This window comes from Polypterus senegalus, chromosome 13, assembly GCF_016835505.1.
Source record: "Polypterus senegalus isolate Bchr_013 chromosome 13, ASM1683550v1, whole genome shotgun sequence".
Taxonomy (NCBI): Eukaryota; Metazoa; Chordata; class Cladistia; order Polypteriformes; family Polypteridae; genus Polypterus; species Polypterus senegalus.
In genome coordinates, this window is record NC_053166.1 from 126,925,878 (window position 1) to 126,943,440 (window position 17,563).

Genomic DNA, 17,563 nt, shown 5'->3' on the forward strand with positions numbered 1-17,563 from the left:
TCAAGGATGATCAGGGGAACAGGAGGCACCTGAGCTCAATTTTGAGCTTCATGGCAAAGGCTGTGAATACCTTTGTACATGTGTTTTCTCAGTTTTTTCATTTTTAATAAATTTGCAAAAACCTCAAGTAAACTTTTTTCAAGTTGTCATTATGGGGTGTTGTGTGTAGAATTCTGAGGAAAAAAATGAATTCAATCCATTTTGGAATAAGGCTGTAACATAACAAAATGTGGAAAAAGTGATGCGCTGTGAATACTTTCCGGATGCACTGTATATAGATAAATAGCACTTTATTATAATATGACAAACAGCAGCCCCCCTCTCAAATACACACCAGAATGACTATAAAGAGAAAACTAAATAAAAAAGAAAACGTCTGACTTGGCTAAAGATAAAAAGAGCAATTACAGTCCCAGTGATGTCTCGATACAATAATGTTGCATTTTCTAAGGTTTTAAAATGGTTCACTTCTGCAATATATTATTATGAATTATCCCGTTTCAGTTAACCTAAATTTATAGTTAAAACCATTTCCTCTACACGAAAAAATGTGTCAGCTACACCGAATAAGAAACCCCTTGATTCATCACATTTCTTTTGTGGATGCCAATTTAATTTTTATTTTAATTTTGCATTCTGAGTGTCATCATAGTCTTGACAGTAAGATTAGGAATCCTCACTTATGGTGCATAACACGCCCATCAATACCCAGAAAGTCTGCAGCTCCAAAATGGTGATTTTACCTCTCAAGGACAAGCTCTTTGTAAGTAGTAATGCTAAACCAAAATAAACTGAAACCTTCAACTTATACATGGACAGAGCATTTAGAGTATTTACAGAGTATTTAGTATGGTATCTGCTAAGGCTATGTCACATTATGCCGCATTTGCAGTGATTTTCAGTCATAACTTTCATTTATATAATCTTATTAAACCGGAGGCAGCTGGAGGCACTCAGTGGCATGCACCCATGAAGCTGGTTCCATAAAGTGACATGCCCATCAACTCACGCCAACTAGTCCATAGCTCTCTCCAATAAAGTCAAACTCAATCAGGTTTGATTTTGTCTTTGGTTGTAGGGGTGGGCTGTGTATGTATGAGAACCGATAGTGAATGAGTGGATATCTGGAAGTACAATGTATAGACTGTAGCGATAAGAAATAAGGAGTGCGTGTGATTTGGACCTCACAAATGGAAGAGAACCTAATCTGTCTGAAGTATTGTGTTTTACATACCATGACAGAATAGAAACAAGAAAAAAAAAGGGCTGAGATTACTGTTGAACTTGCCATACCTGTTAACCCTTCATACAGTGCTGGCTCCATCATGCAGCGCATTATTGGCTGTCAGGAAAAGGGAGCAGAATAAGCAGTCAGTGAAGGTGACATGGGCAGTGATTGTCAATTGTTTAAACTGACACAGTCCCAGTACTGAAATCAACAACTGTGCTTGGTAAATCTGACATACCTCACATCTAGAAGTTACATAATGTGACATCCACTTTAGGAGAAAGGCATTTTGTTAAGTAAGTTTTAATAAATGCAGTGCTTTAGCGTTTCGACAGCTGTCACACCTCAAACGTCAGCAAAGCTAGACAGAGTCTTCTATGTGCTGTCAGGCCCTCAGTTGGGAATTATTGTCATTTCTTTAGACAACATCAATAATTTTTACTGGTAATTTTTTTTCTACTGTCAACATCTCATCAAAGTATGTTGTGAATCATTTTATGAAATTATTAGAGGTATTGCAGTGGCAATTTTCATGGCAGCTCAAAGTGGTCAATTGGCACAAATATGGTAGATTGCACATACTGGATGACCGTAAAAAACAAACTGGTAGTAGGACAAATACATACAGTATTTAAAATACAGTTTAACAGACACAGACAGATGATGGTGGGAGTGTGGTTTTCTTTTTTATTAATTTCATAAATCTTGAATGCCAAAACATAGAGTGTAGACCACCCTTGTGCTGTATTGCTGATGCATGAGTTGAGTGTGAGCAGGTCAAAAAAAAAGATTTTTAATCAGTAGGTGTAGATTGATACCTGACTAAAAGCAATAAAATAATAAACAAATGTAAACAGTAAGCCAATAACCAGCAGTGTAGCATGTTGCTGAGACGCAGTTTCCCCCTCGAGGTCATTTTTCCGAAAACAAGTTTCCCCCACCTGTACAAACTTACGAGGGCAGTTCTTTATATCTCCGTAACATTTACAAGTAGCAAGCACAACTTCAACAAAACAAGTCTTGTTATAAAATCAGCTGGCTCAGTCATAGTACAGTGGACTCAATTTTACTTCTTCATGCACAAAATGTGCCAAATCAATGAAAAACTCAGTTTATTTATTTAGGCCTGATAACACCTTTTTAATTTAATTGGGTCAAAACACTTGCATGTAAAGAAACACTGAAAACAAGTTTGTGATTTCTGTTTCATTAACTGCATGGTAAAGATGTACCCATTATGGCAGGAATTTTACGTATTTGGATTGCCTCTGGTATTTCAGTAAGTGTTTATTGAATTGATGTTCAAATGTTTTTTTTGCTGTTGTTACTAATAGAGTAGGGTCGAGTTTGGGTCAGTACTTTGATCATTTCATTTTCAGGTTGGGAATTTACGGGTTCATTATTTATGATAGAAGAATAAAAGCGCAGACTCGTATATTGTTGCCAGCTTTCATCAAATATTTTGCATTTTTGCGTAAAGTGCTCATTAGGCAAGGTCTTAAATGTAGTAAAAATGACGGAATTGAATCATGGATATTCATATGCATTTATAAAATAATATTTAGTGGGTGTGCAGCCCACCCTTTTGACAAAACAATCCAGTGTAAATTGGGTCTCTCTCTCTCTCTCTTTTTTTTTTAGGCTGCCCTAAATAACAAGGGTTTTGGTGCTGACCTGCCCTCTGTAGATAAACAAGTGGAGGAACACATCCTGTTCCACAGTGAAGTAGAAGCCATTGCTCCTCATATTAACCAAAATCAGAATAAGGTGAGTGCATTATCAGGGATGTGAATACCTCTGAGGACATTTATGGGAGAGCTATGAGCTTAAAAGACTGGGGCGGTGGACAGGGCGTCGGGAAGGAGGATCTTCAAGGGCTTAAGCCACTGATATATTGAGTCGAGCTCCAGATCTTTTATTTATTTATTCACTACAAAATATGTATAACAGCAAATGTGCAACACCATGGGGAAGAAGATGTTGACATTCCATAGTTTAAAGGCAGTAATTTGGTTCCAAGTCAAGCACTGACTGAAATAAGTTGAAGATAAATGAAAGTGGGTGAGCTCAAAAAAGAATGCCTCTAAACACCCATAGAGGAGATAAGATCCTACTTATGCCCCTAGACACCCATAAAGGGGCAAAGACCCTGAATTTGCCCCTAGACAACAGACTGCACTGGTCAGACTCGATCTCCCTAACTCCGTCTAGGCAACGGTCAGGCCCACCCAGGCCAACCAGTCTTTCCAGTGTGTCGGGGGTTTCCCCCTGTTGCTCGAGCCTGATAAACCTCCCGAGGGTGATACATCCTGATTAAGTCAACCTGGCTAGACTTGTTCGATTTTTGAATGCCTTGAAATTTTATTACAAACATTTTTTTTATTAATTATCTCCGTTTACAATCCACTTTACCTTTTGAAAACAGATTTATTCCAATAAAAGTATTATGTGGAAATAAAGTTGACTTTGAGTGCTATAAAAGTAGTTTTACTACTACTTCAAACTGTCTCCTATTAGAATAAAATTGATTTTTTCAAAGATGTATATTTTTTCATATGTTGTTAGAAGAAATCGGCATGAATGTTTATTAAAAAAACCCAGTTTAAAATAATCTGTAAAGGTGACTTTTAATAAATATACTAGCTGTGTAAGCCTGGGCTTCTAGAAACCATGGATTCTTCAGTCAGTCAATCGCATCGGTTGTGCATTAGCGGTTAAGCGGTTAAAGTTAAATGAGGCTATACTGGCTCTGGACCAGAAGAGTACAGATTGTAGGGCCAAGATTGGAAACTCCTGTTCCGCTGGAATAAATGACACTATTTTCTCTTTCAATAATTCTGTTAGAAAGCGGTACTGGCAATGGTGTTAGTGGTGCTGCCTGCCTAGTCACTGTCAGTGTGGATTCTGCATGTTCTCCCTGTGGCTTTTTCTTTGTGTACTCTACTTCTCCACCATATCACAAAAACCTGTGTGTGAATTTAGTTGACAGCTCCAAGCACACGTGACAAATGAATGAGTGTGCCGAGGCCAAGGCATGGGTTATTCCTCAGTGTCTAGAATCTAATGCCAGTTAGTTAGGCTCTAATTGCCCATAATCCTAAAATTAAATTGTGAGAGTTCAGAAAATGAATGACTGACCTTGCCTTTGTGTAGCTTGCATGTTTCCTCATGTCAGCATGGGTGGCACTCTTGTCACATCCCAAACATCTAAGTGTTATGTCCACTGTTGACTGTAAACTGGTGTGGCGTGTGAGTGAATGTACTCCAAGAAGGACTGAGTCTTGGTCCCAGGCTGCTTAGTTGCCAGAGGCTGTTTGAATAAATGTGGCCTCAGATTTTATTAGAATCATTTGTTTTTAGATTAGCTCCTAACGTAACTATTTTATTCTCTCCACATCATGAAGATAGTTGTCTGTATGACTCCAAGTGGGCCATGTGTAAGTGAGTGTACATGTGTAGGTGAGTGACTGACGTCCTCTCCTGGGTTGATTCCAGCCTTTCAGCCAACTCTGTGCTCAGACTGTCTACAACCTAGACTTGGACAAAGTGGGTACAGAAAGTAGACCGAGGGCTGGATGGAAGGAATGAGAGGATTAAGTGTGCTTTTTCACAGCCTTAAAAGATTCAGTTAGATCACATCTGAATTGAATATTGCTTTGTTTAGTAAAGTTTGCTTTTCATTGTCAAGTCTCTCTGTGTGAGCCTTAATTTTCTTTTCTCTTTGTCTTTTCAGGAATATGTCAGTGGCGTAAATGTTAAATACAACAAACTGCTGGTAAGCAAAGGCGCCGGTTTTTTACTTCTATACAGTTTCTTATTTTATCAGACAAGTACGTGCTGTTTTGCATTTCCTAAGACTGTAACTGTGCCACCCTTCACCACCACTAAGGATTTTGTTTCAGGCCACAAAACATGCAAAACGTGGGGCCTTTAAGGAACAAATACCTTGTCTTGGATTTTTAATGTCAGAGGATGCCATGGTGAAGACCATTCTCTTTCCTTCCTCAGTGTTTAAATTTCTCAAACTTCTATACTGGCTTTTGTGTTACAAATGGGTTCATTGTTAATTTTTTATGTCTTTGTTCTGGACAAATTTACAAGCACATGTTTTGGGAGTTTCTTGAGCTCTAAATTCTACATTACCATTAATATTTTGATTCAAAATTTACTTTAGTTGTTATGAATTATTTTGTACTGTTTTTGCTGCCATCTTGGTTATTTGTGATTGCCGCTATTTTTTCCTCACATAGTTAGAGCATCTCATTTTAGTGGCGAGCTTTCAGAGATCATGACCCATGTTATCAATGTGATGGGTTTAATAGGTCACTCATGAGATCATTCACCTATCTGAGTTTATGGATTGTGGTGGCCACCTTTGTGGTTAGTTTCTGTATTCTCACTGCTTTGTTTCTTTTTGGTTTGGACTCTGGCCTGTCATTTTTTTTTTTACTTTAGTTTTTCTTCTCGGTTTGACTTTGAAATGGTGTGAAAGATCTTGCAGATTTGACCTTTTTCTGAACCTGGCAAGGCCTCCTCTCCTGGTTTACTCCCAAAAAAAGACCCGACTTCTAGTCACTCTGAGTACACTTTGAAAGCTCAGGGGGTCAGTAGTGGTCTCTGAGGAGTGCCAGAGCCTTTCAGACGGTGAGAGCAGACCAGAATTTTGTCACTTTAGTCACATTTGCATTTATCGCTTTATATAAGATGTTTTTAGGAATTTATTTTTTTATTTTAAGAAGTAGCCCTGCCTGTAAAACAGCTCACAATATTACAAGGCAGACTGCTTATTGTTTTTGCTATTGCTAAATTAATAATTTTACTGTCAAGATGAGCAAATACATAGCATTGCCACGTGGCAGCTTGAGCTCCATCAGTGCAGGTTTCTCCATGTTGCCAAGTTCACCCAGAAAAGGTTCCAACATCCCATATATAATAATAATAAGGAATGATGGACAGATGAGTGAATGTTTGTAGGTTTATAGTGTCACTAGCTGTGCTACCTGTCTAAGACTTGTTGAAATATAAGAAAATCAACATGGACCTACACGTTAATGTTTGTAGTGCACCATTTTGGAATGTATCTTGTAATGTGGCAAGAAAATGCATTGCATTTGTCAGCCCAGCAGATGGCGCCTCACAAACATTTGTAGTAATGCAATTCATTACTACAAAAACTTTGTGATGCACCGTCTGTTGGAATGACAAATGCAATGCATATGTCTCTGTTGTATGCCATCTAGTATGAGATTCATAAAAGCAGTGTTAATGTTTGTGGTGTGCTATCTGTTGGATTGACATAGACACAGCAGCCGGATGGACACACAGACACTTTTCTTTTTATGAACGTGGAAGATTAGTACACGTACAGAATACAGTGAAATTCTTAATTGCATATGCTATTGTGAATATGAATAGTTTCTAATTTTTCTCTTAATTATTTCACACATTTCAGTGGTTTTCTTAATTATATGGGTTTTCTGAATATACTGAATTCAATTTTGTAATTCATTTTCTTTACTGGGGCCGTTTTCAGTTTATTTGCAATATTTTACCTCTTGGCACACCACTATTTTGAGCTGCATAGCTTGTGGTTTCTATGCATGTTGCTACCCCATGACAACAGACAGTCATGACTTGTGATGCCACTAGCATGACAACAGAAGCATATGAGACATTCTTCAAAAGACTAGCATGTGTCTATTTGATAGTAATTTTTCAAACTACGGCCACACCTTTGAAGTTTCAATAATCCTCTTTCATTTGGAGCACAGCTTGGCCCACTATAGTGAGGTCCCAAACTATCAGACACTCCGATTATCATCCTGCTACAAAATCACACAAAACTGCCCCAGCTCTCCACCCAGCCACAAACCCCACTGGTACCACTGGTCACTCCTTACCATGTCTGTATGGTGGATTCAGACCTCATAGAGTTTGTTTTCTCCCCCGCAGAGCTTTTTATTTATTTTTTTAATTACTAATGATATGTTTGACTCAAGCAACCCATTGTGCCTTTTTTATCTGCAGAATAACTCTCAGGCAAGGCAGAATGACCTGAACAGCCTGCGCGACTACATGCAGCGGTGCACCAATGAGCTTTACTGGCTGGACCAGCAGCAGGAGGACCGAATCAGTTATGACTGGAGTGATAAAAACCTGGATTATATGTCTCGGCAGAGGCAGTATGAGGTAATGACAAGAAGTGTCACAGAGCACTGGTGCAAAGGGCACAACAGGGGCCAAGATCAGACCTGTCTCCAGCAGAGTGATTTCTCACTATAGCTACAAGAGCACTCAATCACTCATTCTTTCATTTATATACTGCCTTACATAGGACACATTATTGCAAGGAATGTTGCATAGAAAACCAAGTTCAAAAAGCTAATCATAAGGACCCCTCATCCCTCAGGGTGGTCACTGAATGAGTAGTGCGTCATTAGCCGAGATCACAGGCCTAGCAGACTGTGTGCAGTCAGAACAGGGATAGGGGATATCTAAGAAGCCTTCATTCTACCTGTTGGAGACAGTCCTGTTGAGCTGCTACGTGTTTATTTAATAGTGTGACTTTCTCCGGAGTGTGTATATTTGGGGGTTGATATTAACTGAAATGACAGTAAATATGCATATATACAAGGCGGGACCCAAAAATTCCAAGAATGGGTCAAGAATACAGGAATAAGGTGTACTTCTCGAATTTGCCGCTACATATTGTATGCCTACAGTTTGGTTAATCAGTCCACTGAGTGGCATCAGGCTAAATCGATAGAGTGGGTATTTCTGAAAAAAGGATTGATTTCATGAACATTCTTGGGTGATCCCAAACGTTTCAACACTAGTGTGTGTATATAAATTGTAACAAGAAGAGACTCGAGGCAGGGCAAGGTTTGGGGCAGCCACCCATTTAATGCGGTTTCCTGGCTGCAAAAGCAAATGATTCATGTAGACAAGTTTACACGACAGAGTCCAAAACAGAACTGCCTCCCAGAGCAAAGGCGGGAGGCTTTATAGGACGTTGGGCGGAAGTGAAGTCTTCCTCGGGGCCGGGACCGGAAGTGATGTCGTCCTCGGGGTCGGGACCGGAAATGGTGTGCCCCACTTCGAGGTGGTGGCTCCTGGTGGGATTTCCCGGGAAAGACCTGTAGGGAACTCAGAAAGAGCGTCAGCATAATGGGCAGATGTATAATCAGTCCTCTCTAAGCCCTTCAGCTGCCTCCTATGCACACGTGTGTGACAATATATATATATATATAAATATATATATATATATATATATATATACTATACAGTATATATACAGTATATCTATACTAATAAAAGGCAAAGCCCTCACTGACTCACGCATCACTAATTCCAATTTCCCATGTAGGTAGAAGGCTGAAATTTGGCAGGCTTATTCCTTACAGCTTACTTACAAAGTTAAGCAGGTTTCATTTCGAAATTCTGCGCGTAACGGTCATAACTGAATCCTACTTACGTACATATATACGTCCATAGCCTGCAGCTTGGTTGCCGTGTGAGGCGGAGTTGCGTCCCCCATCACCACGCCTCCCATGTAGTTGGGTGCCTGCTTATATTGCATCCCCCATTCCCACGCTTCCCACGTAATTGACTGCCTGCCCATATAAGGCCGTCCGTCAGCAGAAATCTAAGCTGTGAGAAAACAGTAAAAAGGATGCGTGTCAGATGTCGTGTAACATTTTCTGATGCAGCTAGATGGCAACAACTTTGTGACGCTGCTGCCAAATACTCGCAGAAAAATCCACAAGTTAATAGACACGCTGTCGCTAAATACTCGCAGGCAAATCCATAACTTCATAGAGACACTGCTGCTAAATACTCGCAGGCTAATCCACAAGTTCATAGAGATGCTGTTGCTAAATACTCGCATGCAATTCCACAAGTTCATAGACACGCTGCCGCTAAATATTCGCAGGCAAATCCACAAGTTAATTCCCGGGAATGCTTGTTAAACATCTTAGATTCACAAGTAGCAATTTGGGTGGTGAGATGTCTATCAAGGTGATCACCATCAATCAAAGAACTGTCATTTACCGAGTGGTTTCTGAAATTTGGCAGGCTCATTACTTACAGCTTACTTACAAAAGTTAAGCAGGTTTCATTTCAAAATTCTACGCGTAACAGTCATAACTGAACCCTACTTACGTACATATATACGTCCATAGCCTGCAGCTCGGTTGCCGTGTGAGGCGGAGTTGCGTCCCCCATCACCACGCCTCCCACGTAATTGACTGCCTGCCCATATAAGGCCGTCCGCCAGCAGAAGTCCAAGCTGTGAGAAAACAGTAAAAAGGATGCGTGTCAGACGTCGTGCTACATTTTCTGATGCAGCTAGATGGAAACAGCTTCTTGACGCTGCCGCCAAATACTCGCGGGCTAATCCACAAGTTCATAGAGACGCTGTCGCTAAATACTCGCTGGCAATTCCACAAGTTCATAGACACGCTGCTGCTAAATATTCGCAGGCAAATCCACAAGTTAATACCGGGAATGCCTGTTAAACATCTTAGATTCACAAGTAGCGATTTGGGTGGTGAGATGTCTATCGAGGTGATCACCATCGATCAAAGAACTGTCACTTACCGAGTGGTTTTCATGCCCGGAGATGCCGGCTGCCTTTCCCATTCTCTGTGTTACATATTGCACGGCCATATCAGGCTCACTCTTGATATCCGGTGGAACATTGTGTCTTATGTATTGAATGACTGGGGCAGGTTCAAGGTGTGGACTGATGACGGTACAGGAGATAATTATACTACACAGGGGCACTATAAGAGTGAAATGCTTAAGCCCTTCACCTATGCTTCTGCATGTGAGTTGATGGCTGCCGCCGAATTGTTCGGTTGGCTGTACCAAAATGGCCAAATATTTTACACCTTGGGAGAATCGCCAATGCCTCTTAAACATCTTAGATTCACAGGTGACGATTTCAGTAGTAGACACTTTGATGTTTATGAATGTTTCAACTCTCAAAAGCTGGATGTGAAGTTATCAATGAAGCCGGTTGTATGCTTACAACGCTAACGCTTGACAGATGCCGAATGTCACTTCAACACAAGTCCTGCAAATACTAACGTAATTGAAACAAACCATGAAACTCAAACCGATTATTACAGCAGCAATCCAAGCTGTGAGAAAACAGTAAAAAGGAGGCGTGTCAGACATCGTGCTACATTTTCTGTTGCAGCTAGACGAAAACAACTTCGTGATGCTGCCGCCAAATACTTGCAAAAAAATCCACAAGTTCATAGACACTCTGCCGCTAAATATTCGCAGGCAAATCCACAACATAATACCAGGAATGCCGGTTAAACATATTAGATTCACGAGTACTGATTTGGGTAGTGAACACTTCGATGAATGAAACCTGTTATCTTTACAATGGTTAACAAACACGGAATGTAACCTAAACACAACACATCCTCCAAATACGAACCTGATTGAAAGAAATAATGATAATCAAATCCTTGATGACAGCAACACTCATAACAGTCACGAAAGAATTACATTGACAATCATGTTACATTATTTTTAAAATGTTTCCTTTTCTTTTTCATAACTTCTTTAACACACTACTTCTCCACTGCGAAGCGCGGGTATTTTGCTAGTATATAATACCAGTAATGGCGCACTGCATGATAATGTGCAGTGAATACACTCGACTTACAGGTTTCATACTCTTTCTCTGTATGCTTAGCATTCGTTTGCTCAGAGTTTGATGCGCTTGCTGCTTCCTGAGCAGCTCTTCTTTTCTGCACCCCAGCGACCCGCTTCTTCTCTTATTTCCTCTGCATCTTTTCGCGCTAAAACTGATTAAGTTAATTTTTGTGTTGCAATTACTTAGTACGTTTTCTTGAATTTTTCACTTAAGTTGGAACTTAAGTCTTCAATCTGCCTCAAGAATGCTTTAAAATATTGGAGAGGTGGGGAAGTAGTGGCGAAGGTGGGAGGTAATGAGAAAGGTGTCCATACACATGCGCTGCACAGCTGCCCTGCTGTGCGCTGCCAAGAGTTGATTCTACAATAAAATAAAATGAAAATAAAAAGAGTGATAAAAATCATCACCCGAAAGCAGACAGTAGAGGTCACGTAGTATATATGTACCAAATTTCAAGTCAATAGGTCAAACAGTTTGCGAGCTATATGTGATTTAAAATCCTGGACAGACAAATGAACAGCTATAATACGGTAACGTATTATAGAAGAAGATGGATTAGGCATCCCAGGTTGAAATCTCATGCCTGGTTGATGTCTATGTGGAATCTACATTTACAATTCATGTCTGCCCATATTTTTCTTCCACATCTCTAAAGATGTGAAGTTTAGGTTAATTGGTGATCTCAAGTGTTAAAGTGTTAATGTGTAAGAGGGAGAAAATGACATACACGCTTTCTGTTCATGGCTGTTCCTGCCTTGCACTCAGTGTTGCAGGAATAGGGAGCAGCCCTCATTTATGCTCCTCCTACCCATGACCCTTAATTATATCTGCATATATTTCCTGTTTTAGAACTAAGCCATCATGGACCCCAAACTCAAGTTTCATGCTCTCTTTGATCTTGGCATATGAAGATGACTGGTCCTGGTACTGTTGAATAGGGGAGAATGAAACTCCAAAGCTGCATTGCTCTGTAGGGATAGTGGTTCATTAATAGCGTGACACTTTACTATGTAGTTCTGAGCTGAGATTTCATCACATTTCCTGTCTATGTGGTGTTCATCTGATGTCCATATACATTTTCTCTGTGAATTACAGTTTTCCTCGCTCATTCCAGAGAAATGAAGGTTAGATTTATTGGCCTGATCTGAGTGATGTAAATGGGTATGTCCAGTAATAGACTGGTATTCCATGCTGGGCTAATCTCTGCCTAAAGCCTGAACTGAAATTAACTGATTCTAAAGGAATTTTTCACATTGGTGGGACTCATTTTCACGATTAATTCCATTTGCACTTTATTGACAGAATTTTATTAACAAGCACCTGGAACCAAAAGAAGCTACTGTGACCAAACTTCATGAGGATGCCCAAAACCTACTGACTGAAAATCACCCTGGAAAAAATGCCATTGAGGTAAACCCGACTTTGACGTAAAGTTTTGTCGTTCTCGTTTGCATTTTGCACATTTGCCTATTCTATTCACTGAAATGTTGGTTCAAAAGTTTTTAGTTTGCATGTGTCATAGTTTGCTTAGTCAGTTCCACTTCACATGCCATTAATTTAAAGTAAAAGGGAAAATGACTGAATGAATGAATTAATAAATGAAAATATGAAATAGTCAACTATTTAATTATTACTTGATTTATTCATTACCTAATTAATCTGTTGGCTCATTACTGATCTCACCAATAAAATAGTAAATCAAAATGTTACATAATAAATTAAAAACAGAATTGATTTTTGACATCATGGTGTTACTGCTGCTGTATCATGGATCCTGTGTTCTAAGGTCAAGTGCTGTATTTGTTTGTGTGAATTTCCTTGCGGAAATCTGGTTTTACTCTAAAGATCTCTAAAGATTTGCAGGACTGACAAGTTAATTCTGAGAGTGAGCGACTAGCACCCTGTCCAGGGTTGTTCCCAACCGTGTGGCTGAATCTACTGAGACTAACACCTCTGTTCCTGAAATGGATCAAGCAGTTTTAGAGTATATGTGTGTGGTATGATCTGGAATTTACTTTAATTTTTGGTGGAAGTTGCAGAGACCTTTTTTGGCCTTTAACAGATCTATCCATCGATCCATCCATTTCCTAACCCGCTGAATCCGAATACAGGGTCACGGGGGTCTGCTGGAGCCAATCCCAGCCAACACAGGGCACAAGGCAGGAACCAATCCTGGGCAGGGTGCCAACCCACTGCAGGACACACACAAACACACCCACACACCAAGCACACACTAGGGCCAATTTAGAATCGCCAATCCACCTAACCTGCATGTCTTTGGATTGTGGGAGGAAACCCACGCAGACACGGGGAGAACATGCAAACTCCACGCAGGGAGGACCCGGGAAGCGAACCCGGGTCTCCTAACTGCGAGGCAGCAGTGCTACCACTGCGCCACCGTGCCACCCTTAACAGATCTATTTTGGGTTTTTCTGAGTAGAGAGTTCATTTTTAATTTGTTCATTTCATTTTAATTTGTTCATAGAAGTCGGCTAAGAAAAGATTTCTTTTACCTCTCTCCCAGAGCATCATTTTTTGTCCACTTCACTTTAGCTTATTGGTTTCATTAAAATCATTTCTAGAAGGAACCGGGAGTGCACCACATGTGATGTCACACATCCAATATTAGGATATTAACAGCATTAGTTTGTGATAATCTTTTCGTCCAATTCTTTTCTGGTATATTATTTTGCTTTTCTTTCTGCAACCTTTGCTATTTTGACTCACTTTTTAAGATTGACATCTGTTAGAGATTTTGAATGTTTGATTATTCATGCCAAAATTAAATGCAATCCAATGTATTACCTACATTGAAATGCAGTTCACATTTGACTCTGTCATGGTTTTATTGTGCCATAATTACAAACATATCAACCTGACAATCAATTGCTTCTCACTATGGTAATTTTATTCTCAAAAGCATACTGCATTTGAATTTATGTTCATAGATATCACATCATAAATAAAAAGAAAAGCAGACGTAAAGCATTTCACTTAGCAGTAGCTCTGTGTATATTGAGTTTCGATTCGAGACAACCAATATGGTCAGCTGATGTAAAGATGGCCTAAACAACAGAAGAATTTTGGGGTGCCAACTTGGCCCTCCCCGTTTACTCTCAGTCTTTATAAACAAAACAGACGCACGATGGTGTGAAAATGAAAACAGTTGCCATGTAAACTGCCATTAATCAGGATGTGTCGTTGGGTCAATAGATGTGGAGCTTCTTCACTCAGGTCATCACGCTATCAACTGAACCTAACTGGGTGCTCCACCACTTGACCCAGAGTGGTACCACATACCTGGGAAAAGCTCGGATGGTGATCATTGGGTGTATATGCATGACACAAATCAGAGTCAGAAGGTGGGACAGTTGAGGAAAGAAAGTTTCTTCTTCTAAATGTTTCTGTATTCTGGTAGCAAGTACAAGTTTAATCAATGTGGACTGTGGAATGGTTAACTGAAATGGCTAAAAGAGTGTTTTAGGTCTCACTTAAAAAGTTACTGTTATGTTAAGCTGTCTAAAGTTGTTTTCTTTTTATACATGTTAAATTAAACAGTGTAGTAACTTTTTTAGGTGTGGGTTGTTAGCGATTTTAACTAAATACAGAATTTAGTGAAACATTTGTTAGCGTCACAAGCTTTGTTTCTTCCTAGCTTTGTATTCATACCCTCTGTGATAAACAGATACTGTATAATTTTTCCTTTCTTTCAACATGGAAGAAAATGAAATCATCATTTAGATTGCCAGCTTCCACCCGTTCAATGAGACAGCAAATCCCCTGCCTTATCCACTTCCTTGCTCACCTTCTTTCGAAGTACAACACGTTCATGATTGGAACGCCTCTTTCTCCAACTGTTGATGTCCCTTGCCCCCTACATTTTCATGCTGATTGTTCATTTAGTTTTAGTACAATTAAATTGTAGTCTTGAATTGAAATACAAAACACACAGAGCTGCCGCTAATTTAAATGCAATACATCTGATTTGCTTTTAGTTGTCACACGTGATCTATGGATATGAACGTTTTTATATTGCATTTCAAACTAACATGGAAAGTTTGTGCCATTAGTGAAATGCAACCGACCATTTGGTTGTTATAGGTTTTTAAGTATGACATGATAAAACCGGGGCAGGATTAAATAGCCCACTTGCATATGTATTGCCTTTCAATGAAGTTGACACATTGGATGGACATTTCTTTTTTGGCACAAACAATATTCTAAAATTTTGGCTACAACCTTGGCTTGGATTCTTGATTCATTAAAAATCCTCCCATCTCTTTTTGAGTCAGTACAATATGTTTTCATGATTTTTGAGGTTAGGAACCAGCAGATCAACAATTACCGAATAACTGGCCCAGATTTTGTCCAGATTTAACCTGTACAGCAACTGCAAAAGTTGTCCCAATTTCAGGCAGGCTATAAACAATTATCTTCCCAGACTATCCAAAATGTGAGGTGTGTAGTGGTTAATTATAACATCACCAATTTGCTTCCAAGCTCATCAGAGCTACCCTGGCTTTAAAATTTAAGCATTAAACATGTTCAGCATTTACAACTCCAAATCCTATAATATGGGGGGGACACAAAAGACTGTTAGTCAATGAGAGACCTCCAAGATGTACAAACAATGGTAACCCTGTCTTCTTGGGTATGGCTTCAAGCACATTTTTTCTTTTTTTGATCCTTCACTACAAACTATCAGAGCAAGCTGAACATGACTCTCACCTGCCGTGTTTGTTCTGAAATGATGTTTTTCTTCCTGGGAATTCTGCAAGATCCAAGGTTCAGAGAGTCATGAGTGTAAATCGGTTGAAGTGTAATGTACTTAGTGAGCATAATCTTCTAGCGGGTGTATTCCTATAACTAAAGACAGACCAGACGACCAAGAATTGTTGAAATCTGTCATTATACGTTATATGGGGGTCTCAAATGCGAGTTCAATTGAAAGCACCTAGTTGATCTTGGCATAAGCGGTTCTGTGCTTTTTGCGTTCTTCCTCAGTACTGAAACTGAGCATATGAAACTGAAGCATTTCAGTCTCAATGATGTGTCATACATTGTTAAAAGTGTGCTTTTAGCAGATGACCTTAATTTAATTTAACTGTTCCTCTCATTGTCCAATTCATGTTTTCACAGGCACACGCAGAGGCTGTACACGCTGATTGGAAGCAATACCTAAACCTGATGATCTGTGAAGAGCAACACCTCAAGTACATGAACGACTACCACAAAGTGAGTGAGCATGTCTAACTCACATGGTGCGGGGGTTCACCTAGAATCCTGCTTTTGGTCTTCCGTAAAAAAGTAATTGAATGGAGTAAAAAAATGGCCTGCACTCCCTGTACTCTTTCCTGTTTGTCTTATGTTGAAGATCTGACAGCTGGGTTTACAGAATTATGAAATGGTGTGTACAGTATAGATGATCGTGGGTGTCAGTGTAGGTACAAACTTAAAAAAAGAAACACAGGACATGGGTATTAATGCCAAAACAAGCGGAACTGGATTAGTAAATAAATTGTCAAAAGAAGAAGGAAACACGGTGAAGTTAAAATATATAATCATAAGTAGTAAAACAGGTTAAGAAAAAACAGATATTAAATTAATGAAAAGTAAATTTGCTTTCCATTTTTGGTAAAGCCGTTGATGGAGTTTGGGGGTTGCTCTTTGTAATTGCGAAGGGAAAAAATAGCAATTTGTGCATGTGTGTGTTTACCCTGCGATGGGCTAGTGCCTTATCCAGGGATTGTTCCTGCCTTATGCCCCATGCTTGTTGGGCTTGGCTCCAGCTCCCCTGTGATCATGCCTAGGATTAAGTGGGCTTAGAAAATGGTATGGTATGGTATTTCCATGCTGAAAAACAAAAGGTTACAGACAAAGTGTTTCAGCTGTGCAGCCTTCATCATCAAAGTTGGCACTGTATAGAGGAGGGGATAGGGGGAGTGGAGCAGATGGAGATGAAGGACATGCACTTCTTTTTCAAGCTCTCCCAGTGCTTCTCTACTTTCCATAACTCGCCTCCAAACTCAGCGAGTATAAAAGCCTGAGACGGATTTACATTCTGTCCTAGGGTTAGCCCCAGAATTTCCACTGGATCTGGGCAGCTTTCTCTCACCCTGAGACCTGAATCTGTCTGTCAGTCTGGAGGTCTGTTTGCCTGCTGCCAGTCTTCCATGGTGATACTCTTTTTCTACAGGTAGGGTTAGGTGTTCCTTGCAAATATGCAAGTCTTATGGTTTATAGCATCCTTAGAATGAATTTCAAGCTGGCCCAAGGCAACATCTCACTCTGTAGCACTTGGGTGCTCTGGTGCTTAGCAAATTGATGGTTTTCTGCATACATGTAAGTCTCTCTGCCCCATCTAGAGGTGACCTCCATTCTATACTGGCATGATGTGTGCCAGTGCATGCATGCCTCTCTAATCCTCCTAGGTCTTAATGGACCATGTGCAAGCCCATCCTGTGTATACTATACACTATATATATATATATATATATATATTTATTTATATATATATATATATATATATATATATATATATATATATATATATATATATATATTTATATATATATATTTATATATATACACACACACACTTAATTTCCATTTATTGTAGAGATTGTATTGTGGAGATGCTGTAGTCTTAAAGCTTGTGT

General features: G+C 39.6%; 1 protein-coding gene across 2 annotated transcripts in view; it reads left to right on the forward strand.

Annotated features, from left to right (window-relative positions):
* The window catches only part of ppl (periplakin), a 100,791-nt gene that overhangs the window by 51,571 nt on the left and 31,657 nt on the right, over positions 1–17,563 (forward strand). For both annotated transcript variants that reach the window (XM_039776304.1, XM_039776303.1), the window contains exons 5-9: positions 2,870–2,995; positions 4,962–5,003; positions 7,256–7,417; positions 12,207–12,314; positions 16,044–16,139. In XM_039776304.1, the coding sequence (XP_039632238.1) occupies positions 2,870–2,995; positions 4,962–5,003; positions 7,256–7,417; positions 12,207–12,314; positions 16,044–16,139 (534 nt within the window). The remainder of the gene's footprint in view (positions 1–2,869; positions 2,996–4,961; positions 5,004–7,255; positions 7,418–12,206; positions 12,315–16,043; positions 16,140–17,563) is intronic.